Below are 20,010 nucleotides of genomic sequence, written 5' to 3'. Positions count from 1 at the left end.
AGAGAGAGATTGTACTGACTCATTTCATTCCCTTCAAAGTGAGAGTACTTAAACATGGCGCACTGGGTTCCGAAAAGACTCAGCTTTTCTTGTAGTCCTTACAAATTAAAAAATATTTTGAGTAAAAAAAAAAAAAGACCATAAAAAGTAATAATAAATAAATTAAAAGATAAATTAAATGATTTTTTTTTGTATAATCATTCGGCCACGATTAAGTATCAAGCTTATTATTTACATGAGTCGAACTAAAGTATCACATCGATAATTATAGATAATTTAAAGGTTGTTTGGATATGTTTTTGAAATAACTGAAAACGTTTTTTGTGAAAATATTTTTAGAATCAATCATTCGTAAAGATACACGTAAATTCTAGAAAATCACTTAAAGTGCTTCCTGGAAGATGCTTATAACTGGTGCTTCTTGTAGAAAGCACTTTAAGTGCTTTTGAAACCCAAAAATATTTTATCTAAAAGTGTTTGCAATCACTTTAAAAGCACATTCAAACGAGCCCTTAATATGTAGACATTGCACTTGGCTATACAATTCAGATTTGTCTAATATTATTCATTCTTAGTTGTGAGTAAAAAAATCTTAATTTCGATACGACAAATTTAATATCAAATTATGACAGACTCATTTTGTTAAGGTAACCACATGATGCAGAGGACCGTCAAACCCAATCGCGAGTAGGTATAGCTCCTTGGATGAGAGAAATTTTTTAATGTGACTGAAACACAGAGCGATACCAACTGTAATTATACAAAGAGAGGGACACTTAAAAAAAAAAACTTTAAACAACTTTGTTTGTTTATTGGACAAACGATATTATCTACACTAAGAGGTGGGGAAGTGTGCTAAACCTCACAATAACTAATGAGATAACAATAATGTGGTTCAAATCCACATTTGGCGATAATTGAATATAAAACCTCTCACGTACAAGTGAATAGGAATATCACTAGACCATAGTACTAATTGGCAACTTACACCACCTATATAATAACATGTGGTTTACCGTTTCGTATTCTATACACATTGAAAAATCTCTCATTGGACGAGGATGGTTAGAATGGGAATATTTTCATGCTAATTTTGAAGTAAAATTATGTAAGAAAATTTTCATAACTCTAATGCATTTTCGTGTCACTCTCGTTGGATTAATACTTTCATAACATACAAATTATTTTTGAATAATGTTAGGTGCATAAAATTTGGCACTAATTAAATTTGTATTTTAATTCAAGTTATAAATTAGCTACTAATTAGAAAGAAAATTTATATAGTATAAAATTTATATAGTATAGAAAGAAAATTTATATAGTATTAAATTTGTGGTACATATTATTTGATACACAAATTTAGTTCATGAATTTTATTTATATAACACCACCCATTACTTTATGTAATTAAATTAAATACCACAAATATATTGCGCTGTCCACTAATCTATTAATGTGATTAGGACAGCTAATTGTAGTGCGTGATGTCATTAGTCAACTAATAGAATGATTTAAGAATGTAATACTACTTTAGGGAAAAAAATGTAGTACTATTCTGGTGCGGAAAAGTGTAAGGGAAGATTTGTTATTATTATCATCGACGCCATATTATGCCCATAACCTCGAGCCGAAAGGATTCACGCGTGACACCTAACTGTCAACTGCCACCTATATTGATTTACGTATGAGTTTTACCTATGAATTTACAAATTGCGCATAAATATCTAAAAATACACAAACAAATTCTTAATCAATACTAAAATTGAAGAGATATCTTTGTATGTGTAAGCAACATTAGGGGAAGGTATGAATCGAAATTGGACGGTGCAAGAGTGAATGCTCTTAACAAATTAAGCTACATGCCGTATTGTATGTTAAGTATCTTCTTAGTTTTATTTGACTTAGTAAAAAAGAGTTCGGAAATATTGCTTATATCCGTTAGTCAAGTCAATGCACCCAAATTCACATTCACCTCATCATGCATTAATATAGTTTAGGGTTTAGGAGAGTCCATGGGCCAACCTGTCACATCCACGCCCGGGCCCCCACCACATCCGGGGCTCAACTCCGACGTAGCATGATATTGTACGCTTTAGGCCCCGACCACGCCCTTACGGTTTTGTTTCTGGGAACTCACTTGAGCAGAACTCCCCAATGGGTCACCCATATTGGGATTGCTCTCGCGTGAACTCGCTTAACTTCAGAGTTCCTACAGAACCCGAAGTCAGTGAGCTCCCAAAAAGCCTCGTGCTAGGTAGATATGAGAATATACATATAAGGCTTACAAGATCCACTCCCTTGGGCGATGTGGGATGTTACACAACCCGTAAGACATATAAGGTGCATTTTTTTGGCCTCGCTAGGTTTCACTAGAGAAAAGCGAAGAAGTTTTTAGGGAGAGTGGAGAGTATTTTAGAAAAAAGAAAAATGTTGCATAACAATAAAATATTAATAGATTTGTATTAAGTATTATAATATTATAATTTGTTATTATTTTGGTTTTTAGTCTGATGTTGCACCCAACGTTTCACTAAGTCGGTCCAACTTAATCTATTATAAGCAACTCCAACTTAATCGCTGAACTAATCCGATGCAACAAACGCACTCACAAAGGAAGCCCATGGCCTAAACCATATTCAACACCACCACAAGGCAAGCCCAAACTCTAACGGGCCGACTTGAAACTCTCTCGAAAAGCCAACGGCCCCAAACGAAATTCTCAACTTGTTTACCAAGCAGGGCACTTTTTCGTCCTTCTCTCTCTTATCCCTTGAAAACCCAGCGTCTGCTTCCAATCCAAACCCCTGCTTCTTAACTCCAAGCCCTAATTTGCTATAATTGCAGAGGGGCACTAGAAATTGGGAATTAAGTCAAGTTCGTGTGCAATTTTCAAATGGGAGGTTCAGGGGAGAGGGAGACCAAGTTCCTGCAGGAACTGATACTGTACGCGGCGAGCGCGGCGTTGAGTTGCTTGGTTTTGTTCGCGGGGCTCCGGCATCTCGACCCGAACCGGGAGGCGTCGAAGAAGGCGATGGAGCACAAGAAGGAAATCTCCAAGCGACTCGGCCGCCCTCTTATTAACACCAATTCTTATGAGGTAAAGAGGCCTTTTTTTCTTTTTTCTTTTTTTCTGGCTTCTGGGTTGTTCTTAACTTGCTATTTCGTGGATTTTTAATTTAATTTTGGAAATAATAATAAATGTTGGATAATAGTGATATGGGTTTTTGTAATATGTGAATTTTGAGGTGGTACTTTGAAAGATGATGAATTCTTTATGCATTTTTATGTGCGTTTTAGAGGGTATTTTTCGTGCTGTTTTCTTGAAATGCAGGGGTTTTTGCTGTTTTCCTTTATGCATTATGGTGCAATCAATTTGATTTTTGTTAATACTTGGTATGTGAGTGCAAAATTATTTTGAATCACTTCGGGGACATCCGATAAAATTGGAATGATACCATTAGATTGCTTGACTTGTCGATTTGAACGTTTCAGTTTATTAATGCTGATATAGTATTCGTTATCAGGATGTTATAGCCTGCGATGTAATAAACCCCGACCACATTGAAGTAGAATTTGGATCTATTGGAGGACTGGATGATATAAAGGACGCCTTGTATGAACTAGTGATCCTTCCGCTACAGAGGCCTAATTTGTTTTCCCATGGGAAGCTTCTTGGTCCACAAAAAGGTGTCTTGCTGTATGGACCACCAGGTACTGGAAAGACTATGCTTGCCAAAGCTATTGCGAAGGAGTCTGGAGCTGTTTTCATCAATGTCAGGATATCAAATCTGATGAGCAAATGGTTTGGTGATGCACAAAAGCTCGGTGAGTGATGATCATGTTAAAACGGACTCTTTTCGAGTATATGATTTTCTACTGTCTCTTCTCAATTAGATTCTGCATGTTTCATAACCTGTATCTTTATCTCAGATTCAGTACAGTGTTTTAATTTGTTAAGTCTGGTCAATCTTATTAGCTTCATGTACTGATAAGTTGTCCTCGGTCCTTACCATATCAATTTTATGCGTAGAACCATTTAGATTTTCTTTGGTTCTCAGACAATATCTTTTACTTCTTTATTTTTGGAATATCATTGTTAGTATTGTATGGTTGTGAAGTACAGAAACGGAGTGTGCTGGATGAAATATGGGCCTTTTTTTAATAAGAAAGATACTTCATATGAGCTTTGATTTGGTAGCTTCCATACTTTTATGTGCTTCTCACAACTTACTCAACTAGCTAAACCCATGGAATAACTATAACCATGTCGTTAGGACTTTTATAGCACTTTTTCCTACCATCTCAACTAATAAGTCAAGTAAGCCAACTAATTCTATACTTAAGCAACTGGGAATCAAAATGGGCTGTATAAAAGAAATTATTTTGTGATCTAACTTGTTAATTGGGACGACTGACCTCTTACTTTGAAGCCATCCTTTCTTAGACCTTATTTCTTTCAAGGAAAAGTTCATGTATATTTGTTGCTTTTACCTCAAGAGTTCAAATTATGCTTGTTTCTACAAGGATTGTGAAGTTTTTGTAGTCTTCATATCTACTGTGCTTACCATGTTTATATTTTCTTCTGCAGTTGCTGCTGTATTTAGCTTGGCTTATAAACTCCAGCCTGCTATCATATTTATTGATGAGGTTGATAGTTTCTTGGGTCAGCGCCGAACTACAGATCATGAGGCATTAACAAACATGAAAACTGAGTTCATGGCATTATGGGATGGCTTTACTACAGATCGTAAGTTTTTTTTTGTTCCCCTTCTCTCGAAATATGAATTTTCTTTTTTCTTTCCTTGGATAGGGCATTTGGTTTGATATTTTATATTGTTCATGCAGAGAATGCTCGAGTTATGGTTCTTGCTGCTACTAATCGTCCATCAGAACTTGATGAAGCAATACTTCGTCGTCTTCCTCAGGCCTTTGAGATTGGGATGCCCAATCAAAGAGAGAGGGCTGATATACTAAAGGTGATTTTGAAGGGCGAGAGAGTTGAAGACAATATTGATTATGACCGTTTAGCCGTCTTGTCTGAGGGTTACACAGGTTCGGATCTACTTGAGCTTTGCAAGAAAGCAGCCTATTTTCCTATCAGAGACCTACTAAATGAAGAAAAGAACGGAAATAAATCTTCTGTAAGTAGATATGGCATTTTCATTGTTTATCTTGGTAGTTTAAGCTCTAGTAATAGGCTTTCAGGTTTTGTTTGTACTGAGAGTGTTGGTCTATGCTTCTTTCTTCAGGCACCAAGGCCATTAACCCAGTTAGATTTGGAAAATGTTCTCGCAACGTCCAAACATACCAAGGTTGCTGCAAATGACTATACTGGCTTGATCTCTTCACAATCATCACCAAGGTGGTCAAGGAACAGAGAGACGGGTGATTATCCAGTTCAAGCTGCAATTAATGAGCTCACGAGGCACGTGGTCCAAATCTTGAATATTCAACCTGATGCACAGGACCCTTGAAATTGCAACCTCCAATCCAGCCACAAGCCTCCACAGGTGGGGTGATTCTTGGGTGTCAAAGGTGTATATCCCAGTGTGTATATAGCACACTTATACATCACGGGATGAGTGATATATTCACACGGGGTATTCCTCCGGCGAAACCCTTGTGTTTCTCCCATCGGTGACATGTTGAACTCCACACCGTTAGACTCGTGGCAGTAGTACAATTATTTCGTATTAGGTTTACAATACATATATTCGAAGTATTCACGTAGTTCCATCGTTTTGAATGGTGCCTAAGATCATATTGTGATTTAGCAAGTGACAGATTGTTGGATATGAAGGAGCTGCTTTGTATCGTTAAACATTCGTCGTTCGGAATCAAACCATTGGCTGTTATAAACCTTTCTGACTCTGTAAACGTTGTTTATAGTGGGTGATTTTGTTTGACATTTAACGTTTGCCTTCCAAGTTTTTATTTGCTCTTGTTGCAACTTGTCTCAAGTTAAATGTGCAAGACTAAACAGTTCAGCAAGGGTACCTTCTTCAACCCTAAACCAACTGTCGTAGGGAAATGCTAGGTTTAGTTGTGTGCTAGGGCGGATGCGGATCCTGACAATTCATGCTTATGGGACCCATAAACAGATCACTGATATACTACTTTGTGCGACATCATTTGATGTGTGAGGTCTTTGAGCATGTCCCAAGTTACTTGAGTTAATAGGGCATCCTGTTCATTATGTGACAAATGGGGGGTATCTATAATCACGACAATGGTATACTATTCTAAAGTGGCGCGATTTAAGCAAAGCAATATAACAGACAAACCCTATTACAAATGATGAGATATACTACTAAACTCGTGTTAGTGGGCCGGTGTGGTGATTAACAATGTATGATTCACATGGTGAGCAAGTTGCATGAGGTAAAAGAATGACCAGGACCATCGTCCAGGACATAGCTGGAAGTAGAGCAGTTGCTTTCATTTTTGGGTGGGAGCTTTAGGAGATGGGGTCAAAGCCACTCAGTTTAGTGGGGCATATCATTACCCTGAGGGTCTAAGGACCGCATTTTTTCCACTAGAAAGCCACAACAACTCGTGGAAGCGTTTTTAGTCGTTTTTTACCACCAAAAACGTTTTTTACCACCAAAAACGTTTTTGATTTCATTTGAAACATTTTTAGAGGCACTTAAAATTTTAATTGTTACGCGTTTATATGCGTTATGAACTGAATTGCTTTAATAAAAGCACTTGTAACAAAAGAGCTTATAAACTTGAGTGCTTTTCATAAAAGCAAGCTTTTCAAGACATCAAGAGACGAAACATTGCAATTTGCAATTGAGTTAACAAATATTGGCAGCACTGTACAGCTGTCCATTATAAATACTGAAAAATTATTGCAGGGAATGGACGAAGGATACTGCGGAATAAAATAAATTACTGCGGCCACAAATTTCAGAAAAGGGATACGTCGGAGCCGGAATGAGATTCATTTCGGATATTTATGTTGGAGTTCGTAAATTAAATAATCTGGATCATTTAAAAGAGAGAAAAAGATCAACGCCGTTCAAGGTTTTGAATTTTTGTAAAATAGGCCAATAGAATAAACTAATGGAATTGTAAGATTGAAATTAAATGGTCTAAATAGCTGAGTGCGCGGACTCCACGAAAAGAAATCCAAAGTCAATCTCAATCTGTCACAATCAACAATTTGGTAATTTCCTTCGGATTCCAATTAACTTGTAATAATACTAGTTTTGTGGACATTAGTAGGTGCCTTTTTTTTTTGTCAAAATTAGTACGTGCCTTTGGCTCTCTTAATTATTGCAACGCAGAATTTGGTGAAGAATGTAATTTCATGTCAGAAATTTGACCAATTAAATTTGTTGAAGAATGCAATCTTACGTCGGAAACTTAACAAAATAAATTACAATTTACATTAAATAATTTTATACTTAAACATACTAATATATTTTGTGATAAGTAGTTAAATTGAGACAATATCAATATGACTAAGATTAGACCATTAATCCGACTCTAAAATCTCGACACAATTAATCCAAATAAACAACTTGCATTATTGCGTAACTGCATTACTCATTTCCCCTCACTCAAGTAAGCACCATATGTTTGACAACTGAAATATTAATTAATATTGCATGTTGAAAATGACCATCCTGTTTGAAGCTAGATTAATGAAAGATTAAAGAAAAACCAGGTCGCAATTGGTGAGCAAAACCACACACTTTGACTACAAGCTCACTGTGGGACATATAAGACTGCCAACAACGCATGAGAGGGAGAAAAACTAGCACGAAACAGATTTACCGTTATCGTGATGTTTCAGTTTGATATTATACTATTACAAATGACAAGATATTCTTAGACTAAAACTGTAAAACATCATGATAGTCGTAAACACGCATTTTTCGAAACTTTCTCTATGACAAAAATGAAAACCATGAAAAGTCGGTTCACTTGTTCAAAAATCAAAACTCAAACACGTATCCAGCCGAAATTGGGTGTAAGCAGCAGCTGCTGAATTTGCAGCGGCCAAGTCCAGTTCAAACTCAGCATGCGGCGGCTGCTGCTTCTAGAAAAGTAATTAAGTTTGCAATAATGTGTGTGTTTTCTTTTCCGATGGTTTCCCCTTTTCATGTATGTGCTGCGCAAAGTGAACACTATTACGAGCAGATCTCCCTGCGCCCTGGGTTATTAGCTAGGCACCACCACCACCAACAAAACCAATAATTTATTAGATTTCTTCACCAGTCCTAATCTGCAATCGGCGAGCGGCATTTCAAATTAATCACGTAAAAATTATGTGTTTTAATTATTCGTAGCACCAACTGGACCGATAGTTTAATAGACACTTCCTATGTCTAATGGACGACCGTTTGAGAGTATACTTACTAACGGATGTTAATATGGCAGTATATTTCAAACCAAACACGCATTATTACGTGCTTTAAACGTGTTCTAACCATTTCTTCGGTCATTAACAAAACCACCACCCGAACCCATAGTCTAATAGACTTCGTCACTTTCTATACCTAATTTGCACTGTCATGTAATAGTAACCAATTACGTCACCGATGTTAATAATTGAACTCAAAACGTGTCATGTGAAATACGAGTTCAAACTTCATTCTCAACCACTCACCAGCCTGTAGTAATTAAACCAAGGGCTTGGTTGGTCAATAAAATTGAATAAAATGGAGGCGCATGTGAATAGTCTTCTAAAATGCAATATTATTCAATAATCTCCTCAAAATAGTCATATAAATAAATATTAGAGAGAATGAGTCCTTAGTCGTCGGTCATCGTTTCACAGCCAAATACAAACAATACAACCTACATTTCTCCCCAATTTCTCTCTACGTACACGCCCATTGTTGTTCTTTGGATTTGACCCAACATTGATTGGCCGGCTCAAGCCGTCTCCATATATTATTTCCCCAACCCAAACCCCATTAAATTCTCCCCCAACCCTCATTCCTCCTCCAAATATTATTTTCAATCTCCACCCCTCACCTCCACTCCTCTCTCCCTATATCTTCCTTGGATTTCATCAAATTAAGTTCAACCCAATAGCACTAGGAGCATATTTTAGCAACCCAAAATTGAGCTTCGAATTCAGCTGACTTGAGTGGCGGAGACTCTTCGGTTAGTACCACGCATCATCAACCTCGCCTTGAGAGTGCCCGTGAAGGCGGAGTACCTTCACCTTTGTTTAGAAGCTCAAAATCTAGATACAACTCCTTTAATGTTCTTAATCACTTTGTAATTAGTTAACTTAAGCGTCGGAGGTTCTTCGGCCGATACCAGGTTGTGCGTACAATTATTATTGCGGTGGACTTGCTGGGCTAACTGTTCATTTATCATGGGTGGATTCATGGCATTTTTCTATTTCTTGCTCTTTGCAATTTCTTTGGTTCTGGTTCTCCGGTTCGTGTCCAAAACATCTCTGGTTCACAAATTCACAAAATTATGGCAATCATTGGCGGACCGGTTCAGAGTCTACCAATTCTACAAAATCCCGCAATTCAACGAGCACTTCCAAGAGAACCGGCTGTACCGGAAGATCTCCGTCTACCTCGACTCCCTCCCTTCCATCGAGGACTCCGACTTCACCAACCTCTTCACCGGCGTCAAATCAAACGACATCTTCTTCCAGCACGACGCCGCCAACTCCGCTGTCCACGACACCTTCCTCAGCGCCAAGCTCTCCTGGACCAATGAGAAATCCCAGTCAGACGGAATCCGCTCCTTCGTCTTGAAAATCAACCGGTCCGACAAGCGCCGTGTGTTCCGCCAGTACTTCCAGCACATCCTCACCGTCGCCGACGAAATCGAGCAGCGGAACAGAGAGATCAAGCTCTACATGAACCTCTCCAGCGAAAACGAACGGTGGCGATCGGTTCCGTTCACGCACCCCGCCACCTTCGACACCGTCGTGATGGACGCTGAGCTGAAGAATAAAATCCGGTCCGATCTCGAGAATTTCTCGAAATCGAAGCAGTATTATCACCGACTAGGCCGCGTTTGGAAGCGGAGCTTTTTGCTCTACGGCCCCTCCGGCACCGGAAAAACCAGCTTCGTCGCCGCCATGGCGAGGTTCTTGAGCTACGACGTGTACGACGTCGACATGTCCAAAGTCGCCGACGACTCCGATCTGAAAATGCTTCTCCTCCAAACGACGCCGAAGTCGCTGATCGTGGTGGAGGATCTGGACCGTTTCTTGACGGAGAAATCGACGGCTGTGAGCTTGTCCGGTCTGTTGAATTTCATGGATGGGATCGTATCATCGTGCGGCGAGGAGCGCGTGTTGGTTTTCACGATGAACGGTAAGGATCAGGTGGACCAGTTGGTTCTGAGGCCGGGGCGGATCGACGTCCACATCCATTTTCCGCTCTGCGATTTTTCCGCTTTCAAGAGCTTGGCCAGCACTTACCTCGGGCTCAAGGAACACAAGCTGTTCCAGCAGGTGGAGGAGATTTTCCACGGCGGCGCGAGTCTGAGCCCGGCGGAGATCGGCGAGCTTATGATTTCGAATCGGAGCTCGCCGAGTCGGGCTTTGAAGTCGGTTATCTCGGCGTTGCAGACGAATGTGGATAGTAAGAAGGGCGCGAACAAAGCCGCGCAGGCGTTGACGAATAGTTCGTCGGGTCGGTCGGTCGACGAGTCGGGCGAACCCGGCGGCGTTTTTTGCCGGGAGAGTGTTCACACGGTGAGGGAGTTTAAGAAATTGTACGGTCTTTTCAGAATGGGAAGTCGGAGGAAGGAAGAATCGCCGTTGGATTCTAGTTCCGCGGAAATGTTGGATGGTTCGCGGCATGAAAGGGTGAATTCGTAATTTTACAAGTATTTCTCTTTATTTTTTAAATTCAAAATACCTAGTCCCATTGTAACATAACGCTTGACGATGGATTTAATTTATTTATTTTACTGGAATATTATTTTGTTAATTCAAAAGCTTAAAGGCAATGACTTCTATGGACAATGAGGAAATATACGTGCAAATTTTGATTTGACTTGGTTAAGCTCGTGTATTTGACCCTTTTTAAGGACAATGACCCATAGTTTTTGAGGCGCCTAACTATTTTGACAAATCGAAGTTTTGATCTTTGTTAGGTGAGGCTTTCTTTTAAGAATCCGGATCCTCGTCGGATCATCTTTGCGAGAATTTTAAGGATTTGTGAATCATATTCGTTCATTGTACATCGTACGGTTAGAAATCATTTTAAATATTCTTATTTAAAATTAAATACAACAGTACTGACAAAAATTGACTGCACAATGTACGATAAACAGACGCGATTTACGGATCTCCATGATCCTCACCAAAAGGATCTGAAGGGGATCCTATTGGTTCTTTTAAGGCTCGATGCTTAAGTTTAATATTTGTTGAGACACTGGCTAAGCCAAAAATTATATCGAGAAATGTCAAATTAACAAAAAATAAAATCATCTAATAGCACAAAATATTTAGTTTTGTCAGGTTGATTCGCCCCATTACTGGTTGAGGTGCTATAATAACCAACAAGATCATCTTCGGATTATTTTGGTGAGGATCTTAAAGATTCGTAAATTGTGTCCGTTTATTGTAAATCGTACGATCAGTTTTTGTCAGATACTATTTGTATTTAATTTTAAATAAAAACATTTAAAATGAGTTCTGACCGTATGATATACGATGAATATATATGATTCACAGATTCTCAGGATCCTTGCAAAGAGGATCCGGCGAGGATGCGGATTCCTAGAATACCTCTTCATGCGAGGGTAGCAAATTTCAGTAATATAAAAATTTATTTCATAAATAACCACAACTATTATCGTATCTAGCATCCATATTCTCCTTTTTTTTTCTTTTAATCTTATGAGTCCTAGAAACATACGGGTCAACGACTCATAATTTGCATATTTGTGAAATTTATGTCAGCTTTTATTTTTATAAAAGGTTCCGTCGGTGAGAAGGGTCATGTCTTGAGAATAATATATACAAAATAATTTGAACGTATACAAATACGTAATCCGTTAACCTACTTTGAGTCTTTATTCACTACGCCCTTGTGTCGAGAGTTTCTATTACGAAACTAATAATATGATGAAATAAATAAACATATGTTGTATGTAACTGGTAGCAAGACAAGTTTTTTGATTTGTTATTGGCAATCTTTCAAGCAACTTTGGAAGTTTTCACAAACTACGTAAGTTTTTTTTAATCAAATAAAAACTCATACGAAAGTTAAAAACATATCAATTAGCCTCTGATTTATTTTACGTTACATCCATATCAAACATCAGTTATGTGCTTACTTCAGGAAGTACAAGTATATCCAAACGAGTTCTAAACAGTTGTAACTCTTAAAATTATGTGACAAAGGGAAAACCAAATGTTCGGTCCCGTGCTCGCACGTGAGAACGAGCACGGCTTGAAGAAGAAAGCAATAGACTTTGAGTCTCATTCCCAACTGTCAATCAAGGGGTGGTTTCGCTCTTCTTCTCCGTCAGCCCTAAAACCCCAATTCGCAGCGCTCGCCGATCTCTTTCTTCGTCGTCATAAGGTACGTGAAATTCATAAATCTTCAACTCCGTTTTCAAAATCTTCCCTGTAAATTTACTACTTTTCTTCTGATTTAGGCTGATGATCGGTTGAATTTTGATCTCAATTGCTCCCCATTTTACGCCTATTTAGAGCCGATTAGGTATATATGCAGTTGAATTGGGAAATCCTTTTTATCTATGAGAATTAGGGCACAAGTTTTGAGCTTGGAAATACTGGGTGGTTGTGCATTTTAGCTGTTTTGGGTTACAATTCATGCATTGGGGTTTTAGCTTTTTAAATTGTAGGATTAAGTGAGTAAATTGTGATTTACGAGCTTAGAACAATTTTTTTTTGTGCATAAACAGATAAATTTTGCACCTTTGTAAGTGCAAGCTATGTGTGTCTTAAGTTGACTACTATTAGTTTTAAAGTTTATTTAGGTGAACTTTTCGGGTCTTGAAGGAAACTACGATTTTAGTGTTTGGTATATATGCACGATTAGCGAGAGAGGCATGCTTTATAATGTGTGTTGAGGCATGAATTGTCCACATCGAATTTTGCAGGTCTCTTGAGTGAGCTATTAGGAACTGGGCTTTTTATCCTGATCAACATGGTAAGGTTTCATGAACAGCTAATGGTTTCTGCCGTTATTGTTTAGTCTGGTTATAAACCGCGAGGAATTCTTTGTAGTATTAATATGGCTCATTTCAAATTTGTCGCAGAATTACCTAATTGGAGCATTCAAACCATCCTGCAACATTTCAATCACATTTTCTGATGCCAAAACTCGAAAGCAGGTAATCTACATGCAAATAGTACATTGAGATATTTTTCCCTTTCAAGATCGTTATCATACATATTATAGGTGGTAGCTCATGCTCCTTGTTAGTTCCAATAGATCATTTTATTTAGTGGTTTATTTATCTGTGGCTTTATTAATTGCGAATCTATTATCCAAAGTACAACTGTATGGGATTGGAAAATCGCATACTTCTTCCCCTCATCTCTGATCTTATTTTGTAGGTCCCTTTAAAGAAGGAAAGTGGCCAAGCAGTATTGGTCCCACTTTTTCAAAGTCAAGAAAACATTTTTGGGAAGGTAAATTGTTTGATTGTATTGTTTTAAATGATAAGCATTATAGTACACAAAGGTTGAATCTTGAGGAAATTGATTTTGAGTAGTTTAGACTATAAAGATCACCTCTTAAAGATATTTCCTTTCTTTGTTGTCATTGTCAGATTAATATAGAACCAATTCAAGGGAAGAAGGTCGAACACAATGGAGTTAAAGTCGAGCTTCTCGGTCAAATCGGTATTGTTTTTTTCTTTTATTGTCTTGCTAGTGTCCTGTGTTATATTTTGTATGATTTGGGATGATGGAGGTTTAATGTGACAATTATAGCATGAGGTTTGGTTTTTGGTTGACAGCATGCTAATCGAACTGCTCCTGCCTGTAATTGTTGTTCCTTTCTTCTTGGCCAATAGCATTTTTTTAGGATTTTTACTTCTTACCGTAGCAGTCTAATAGACTTTATTTTATGTTGCAGAGATGTACTTTGACAGAGGCAACTTTTATGACTTTACTTCTCTTGGTGAGTTTGCTTTGGCTTCATTTCATTAGCTTTGTACAGTTTCTACTCAGTTTTTCAAACTACTGATTTTGGTACTTTGTTTACAACCTTTTACATTAGAAATGAACCCTATTATAATTTTGGCGTTCCAATTTTTTACTGAAGAAAAAAAGGTGCTGTGTTTCATTTAATTGGCTTTAAATTTGTTGTTTATCCCTTCCACCTTATTCTTCAAAGCTCTAAGTGCATTACTCTTGTTAACAGTTCGTGAACTTGATGTTCCTGGAGAGATATATGAAAGGAAAACATATCCTTTTGAGTTTTCTACAGTTGAGATGCCATATGAGACTTACAACGGGGTGAATGTGAGACTTAGGTAAGTTTTAAGACGTTGATAGTTATTTATATTTTCATTCTTATTTTGTTTATTGAAGTAAATATCTATTGGCACCTTTTACGTTTTTCTACACTAGTGTAGATGGAAAACATCATGTTCAATGTTCATAATAATTAATTCATGCTATGACATATTGTAAATTTGCTTTTCCCAGGTATGTTCTGAAAGTCACAATTAGTCGTGGTTATGGTAGTAGCATAGTGGAATACCAGGATTTTGTGGTAATCTCTCTTTCTCTTAGAATACCAGGATCTTTTGAGCATTGTGCATTGTCACTTTTTATTATCTATGCTTCCATAACCTGCTCACAATTTACGACTTACGGTGTTTCCATATAAGTGATCTTCTCTCTCTCTCTCTCTCTCTCTCTCTCTCTCTCTCCTCTCGGAATACCAGGATCTTTTGAGCATTGTGCATTGTCACTTTTTATTATCTATGCTTCCATAACCTGCTCACAATTTACGACTTACGGTGTTTCCATATAAGTGATCTTCTGTACCATTCACACTCACTAGTCATGTAGCATTCTCATAGTTTGTATTGATGTCATTCTGTGCTTCAGGTTCGCAACTATTCCCCACCTCCATCTATTAACAATAGCATCAAGGTGAGTACCAAATAAGGACTGCAATAAAAAAGTTTGCTTCTATTCATCCATTACCTAATTCCATTTTATGGTGCATCTGTCTAGTGTGATCCAACAGCCACCCCATTGTTAGTCCTCCCTCAATGGTTCGTCTTCTAATTTTATTGCCTTTGCAGATGGAAGTCGGAATCGAAGATTGTCTGCACATTGAGTTTGAGTACAACAAGAGCAAGTAAGTCGAAATGCATTTCATGACCAGGGTTTTGTGTTTGTCATTAGTGGTTTACATGCATGAGATGAAATCCGGAAACAATGGCTGTTTTCAAATGTTATGTTTCATTGCCTTTACAACCATAGCCTGATTTCACTTTTATATAGCGGGCTTGTACAAGAACTTTGTGCCTAGAGTTGTTATTAAAACAAAAGAGAACAATTTGGCATTTATTATTGGTGTGTTGATACTTGATATATAGGTACCATCTGAAAGATGTTATTATTGGCAAGATATATTTCCTTCTTGTGAGAATCAAGATAAAGAATATGGATCTGGAGATCAGGCGTCGAGAGTCAACAGGGTCAGGGCCCAACACCCATGTTGAGACAGAGACACTTGCTAAGTTTGAGTTGATGGATGGTGCTCCAGTAAGAGGTATGTTCATTAACTCTTCCGCTTTCTTATATATCCAGTTTATGCTCATGCAGGTGGGTGATGGCTGTGTAATTTGAATTTTTTTTAGCACATTTGTATTTTCAATTCGGATGGTCTGGTAAACGTGAATGAAGTTTTTGGGAAATATTGAGTTACGTCTAAATCTTGCTGCAATTCTTCAACTGTCCATAGATGAATGGTTTACATGCACATGCTTGCCTTTTTCAGGTGAATCAATTCCCATTAGATTGTTTCTTAGCCCTTATGAACTCACACCAACACATCGCAACATCAATAACAAATTCAGCGTGAAGTATTATTTGAATCTTGTTCTGGTTGATGAAGAGGACCGACGGTATTTCAAGCAGCAAGAAATCACCATATACAGGCTTCAAGAGACGTCATGATCACTCATCTCTCGCGTGCTATCTCCATTTGATCCATTAATGTGGAATAGAAGATAACTTTTCTAATGGCACCTTGTAAAGCTTAAAAAAATTCGACCTTTTCGTGCTTCAATGACTTGCTATTGTAGATGAGTTGCAACTTTGATACGGGATTGTCACGGGTCGTGTACATGGGGCGCGGTGGAAAGGACACGATCTCCGGTTGCTGCGACGATACATCATGTAACAATCATCCTGTTTCTTAACTTTGTGAAATTTTCTCCAATTTCCTTTGTGAACTATGAGCCTGCTGTTTCTGCTATAGTTATTTTTTTTTTATGGAGACGATGAAGACATTACGGATGGATTTTTCCGATTTCGTTGTTATATTTCGATGCAATACCAACGCATTGCTGGTATTTTCATTACAAGAACGTTCAATTTGCATCCGAGAAATCATTGGCACACACGCACGCAGTCATTCGTTTATGAACAAAACTTTGCTCCGTTGAAGCATCTTTCTTTCGTACCGCTACCATCACCGGCACTTCACTCTTCTTCTTCTTCCGCAACCGATGGCAGCTCCTCCTTAAACCACGCGTAAAGTCCGCCTTCTAAGTGGAAGACATTCGTGTAACCATCGAGGACGAGCAAGTAGGCTGCTATCAGTGATCTGCAGAGACCGGTGTGAGTGATCAACTCCGCTATGAATCGAAGTCTCAAGGAGGAAGAAATTAAACTGAATCACCTTGACTGTTGACCTTCCGGGAGATTTTGGGTCGGTTTCATCGTACCGCCGGCGGCGCAAGCCACTATTATCTTTGCCTTCTTATCTAGCTGCGATTCCACACCTGTTATCATGTACCACAACATTGTTATTATTTGGTGTTTCTGTAGCTGTAGACAAAGCAAAGCTTATACATACTTGACATGAACTCAGGGTTCTCTTCTGTGCCGGCAAAGATGCCGAAAAATGCAAAAGCAGCACGGCGGGCAATGTCCCATGCTGTCCACTCCTTTATAAGCCTGTATATTTGCACGTTGATCGCCCCCGCCGGATGAGCCTACATTCACCACAGACATTCATTTTCCGGTAATTAGTCAGCCAACTCAAACTTCCTGCGGAGATTGGCATGACGGCAAGGGTGACAAATGCAATCACGACGAAGAAAACTTAACCAAACCTCTCTGAATTCCGCTTCAGGCCGCACGTCAAGAATCACAAAGTTGTTTTCCTTTTGAAGCCTCAGAGCTTCTTTCACATCCACACTCCTCACCTGCACATTTTTTTTCAAATTTTCGGCGTTGGTGATTGTTGAAGATCAACTTCTACTTCTGTTCTTAGTTCAATGCTAACGTTCTAACATGGTATCAGAGCGGAATATTCACGTGTTACGTTCTTTGATTGAACTCTTATCTGTTTCAGATGAAAACACGTGTACCCTTTTCTGTAGGAGAAGTTCCCTCTTAGTCTTCCAGTCCTCTTCAGCTAACCTCTCCAAAACAAGAGAATCAAGAAACCAAGTGAGGGTGGATTAAAAGTACAATTATCATCGTTTTTTTTTTTTGACAAAGCGATATTCTAAACTACTCTGATATGTGTAAATACAGGATTTACAGTTGTACCTGGCGTTTTGGCTTGTTTTGTCGCTGCACTACGGATTCTGAGGCCTTGTGATGAACACTGTTGCCTTATGGATGCCGATGATGATGATCTGACAGATCCGACGGCTGTATGCCAGCAGGAATTCTGGTTATGGTGACAATGCTTTGAAGCCAATGATCCCAATGGGGAAGAAGAAGATTGGTGCAGTGTGATCGAAGTCAGAGAAGCCATTAATTCCAAAAATATTTATGGCCTCAAAAAACCCCAAGAAATCAGCAGCTTTATAATCTAAATAATCTGGTTCAATAATTTCAATAATTCAATACAGAAACAATTGGAATTGGTGTTTTGTGATGTTTTGAGTGCTTATTTTTTGAGTGAAGTAAATGAAGGGCCATGGATATTATGGTTATGGGATTTTATCTCTTTCTCTTCCCAAATCTGAGTTTGTGGTGGATATTTCTGAGGGTCTATTGCTGTTTCAGTTTCTTTCATCTTCACCAGCCACCCCCCTCTTGTCATGTTGTTGTAGGACCATCCATATTAGCCAACATGGATCAACTTGAGAGGATCTCTGTGTCCAGAGCAGGCGGACTTGGAAATCCGAACCGTTTAAAGACTTTTTTTGTGAAGTGGGACATTAGGATGGGCTAGCTAATGAGGACCGCATGATTTAAAGTGACTAATTTGAATTTCTGGATCCGCTTGCTCTAGACACAAAAATTCGGAAAGGATTTCAACTCACAAAAGATCAACGCTCCTTCCAACCTGGCTTTCGTTCACCCTTATCTTTTTTCTTTTACATATGAATTATGCTCGTATGACATGTTTACTTATTTAAAATGAAATCGAAAATTGAAGAAAAAATAAATGCTTGGGGTCCAATCATTGGGGACGCTGAGACATACTCTGATTGCCCCATAGTGCAGGACTACAGAGATTCCGTTGCCGTCGGTCCTGAATTAAATAAGGTTACATAATTCATTAATAATTTGCATAGGAAGCATTCCTCCAGGCTCCATGGAATGGAGAAATTTTTCGATGTATCAGAAATACGGCTCGATATACTAAGTGTTATTATATAAGTGGTTGAATTTTTATTTTTTTAAGTATCCAATCATTTGTATTATGAGTTTATGATACTTAGGGGTGTATTCAATTGAGAATTTGAGAGATTTTAATGGATTTATAAATCCATGAATTTATGGAGTTTAATTGATTTTTAGAGATTCCATATAAAATTTTGATTCAATTCCTTCAAAATCTCATGAGAATATGTGAGATTTGTGGATGCTTAAAATACACTACAAAATCTCTCCAATTCATTCTAATTCCTAAACTTTCTCAAATTCTTTGAAATCAATTTCTAATTGAATACACCTGAAATGTTATAAACTTCTTTAAAATCCTAATTGAATACACTCGGATTTCTAAGGATTTTAATGAACTATCTTAAAATTCTAATTGAATACACCTTGACTTTCAGAGAAACACTTAAAATCTTGATTGAATACCCCTAAATTCATTAAAAGAATTAAAATCTCTCAAAATCTTAATTGAATTACCAGACTATATTTCTGACACATTGAAAAATCTGTCCTCAATATGAAGAGTATAGGAAGAATATGCTATTAAATTAAAGGAATCCCATTTCTTATTAACTCTAATAAGTCAGCATCAACCATCTGCACATGACTTGAGATCTAAGGTATTAAAAGATATTCTGGACCATTCATTATTAAAAGGTTTATTCAGATGTGATCATTTTAAGATATTGAATACATTAACTGTTACACCTATGTATCCAAAATTGTCCATATTTTAATTTTGAAAACAAAAAAAGTTGTTGTAATTAAGTTGCTAGCCTTTTTTTAATTTCAAATTGGCCTAACAACGAATCAAATAAAATTACATGATAAGGATATAAGTTATATAACATCTTAATTAATATTTGATATTATGAAGGGAAGAAAAAGTTATGGTAACAAACACATTGTTCGTCTGGCAACTCTTATAAAAGCATATCGAATTAGCTCACAACTTAGTGGGAATTTGATAGAAACTATAAGAATAACATGAGAAACTCACTTGTAAGTTGTAACTAGTGTTATACAAGTTTCCATCTAACGTTGCTTAGTCGTTAGGTGACTAACTAATGTCATGATTTATTTAATCCATAAGCATTTGAAAAATAAGAAAGAGCACTTAGACTTGCTTAGGTCATAACTCTCACTTAAACAAAAAATAAATAACTTCTATTTTACATTTTATTTTTGCAATAAATGATAAATAGGAAAGGTGTAACTGA

At 37.7% G+C, this 20,010-nt stretch overlaps 4 protein-coding genes across 4 annotated transcripts; 3 read left to right on the top strand and 1 right to left on the bottom strand.

Annotated features, from left to right (window-relative positions):
- The first annotated feature begins 2,747 nt into the window (after positions 1-2,747).
- On the top strand, positions 2,748-5,913 carry LOC126629590 (uncharacterized). The gene is made up of 5 exons (XM_050299665.1): positions 2,748-3,097; positions 3,525-3,825; positions 4,589-4,747; positions 4,846-5,141; positions 5,250-5,913. The coding sequence occupies exons 1-5, from the start codon at positions 2,894-2,896 to the stop codon at positions 5,472-5,474; spliced, it is 1,185 nt and encodes a 394-aa protein (XP_050155622.1). The 5' UTR covers positions 2,748-2,893; the 3' UTR covers positions 5,475-5,913.
- A 3,008-nt stretch (positions 5,914-8,921) lies between these two features.
- On the top strand, positions 8,922-10,911 carry LOC126629923 (AAA-ATPase At2g46620-like). The gene has a single exon (XM_050300076.1). The coding sequence runs from the start codon at positions 9,341-9,343 to the stop codon at positions 10,811-10,813; it is 1,473 nt and encodes a 490-aa protein (XP_050156033.1). The 5' UTR covers positions 8,922-9,340; the 3' UTR covers positions 10,814-10,911.
- A 1,449-nt stretch (positions 10,912-12,360) lies between these two features.
- LOC126629683 (vacuolar protein sorting-associated protein 26A) lies at positions 12,361-16,530 on the top strand. The gene is made up of 12 exons (XM_050299779.1): positions 12,361-12,527; positions 13,072-13,121; positions 13,231-13,305; positions 13,532-13,606; positions 13,747-13,819; positions 14,055-14,099; positions 14,343-14,454; positions 14,630-14,696; positions 15,038-15,082; positions 15,238-15,293; positions 15,535-15,710; positions 15,939-16,530. The coding sequence occupies exons 2-12, from the start codon at positions 13,119-13,121 to the stop codon at positions 16,115-16,117; spliced, it is 906 nt and encodes a 301-aa protein (XP_050155736.1). The 5' UTR covers positions 12,361-12,527; positions 13,072-13,118; the 3' UTR covers positions 16,118-16,530.
- Positions 16,460-18,202, bottom strand: LOC126629684 (rhodanese-like domain-containing protein 14, chloroplastic). Its single transcript, XM_050299780.1, has 6 exons — positions 17,723-18,202; positions 17,539-17,585; positions 17,281-17,373; positions 17,022-17,160; positions 16,845-16,947; positions 16,460-16,769 (listed from the first exon to the last, which is right to left on the bottom strand). The coding sequence occupies exons 1-6, from the start codon at positions 17,931-17,933 to the stop codon at positions 16,646-16,648; spliced, it is 717 nt and encodes a 238-aa protein (XP_050155737.1). The 5' UTR covers positions 17,934-18,202; the 3' UTR covers positions 16,460-16,645.
- Positions 18,203-20,010: the final 1,808 nt, after the last annotated feature.

The sequence above is a fragment of the Malus sylvestris genome, chromosome 7, assembly GCF_916048215.2.
Source record: "Malus sylvestris chromosome 7, drMalSylv7.2, whole genome shotgun sequence".
In the NCBI taxonomy this organism is placed as follows: Eukaryota; Viridiplantae; Streptophyta; class Magnoliopsida; order Rosales; family Rosaceae; genus Malus; species Malus sylvestris.
This window is presented reverse-complemented; position numbering and strand designations above follow the sequence as displayed.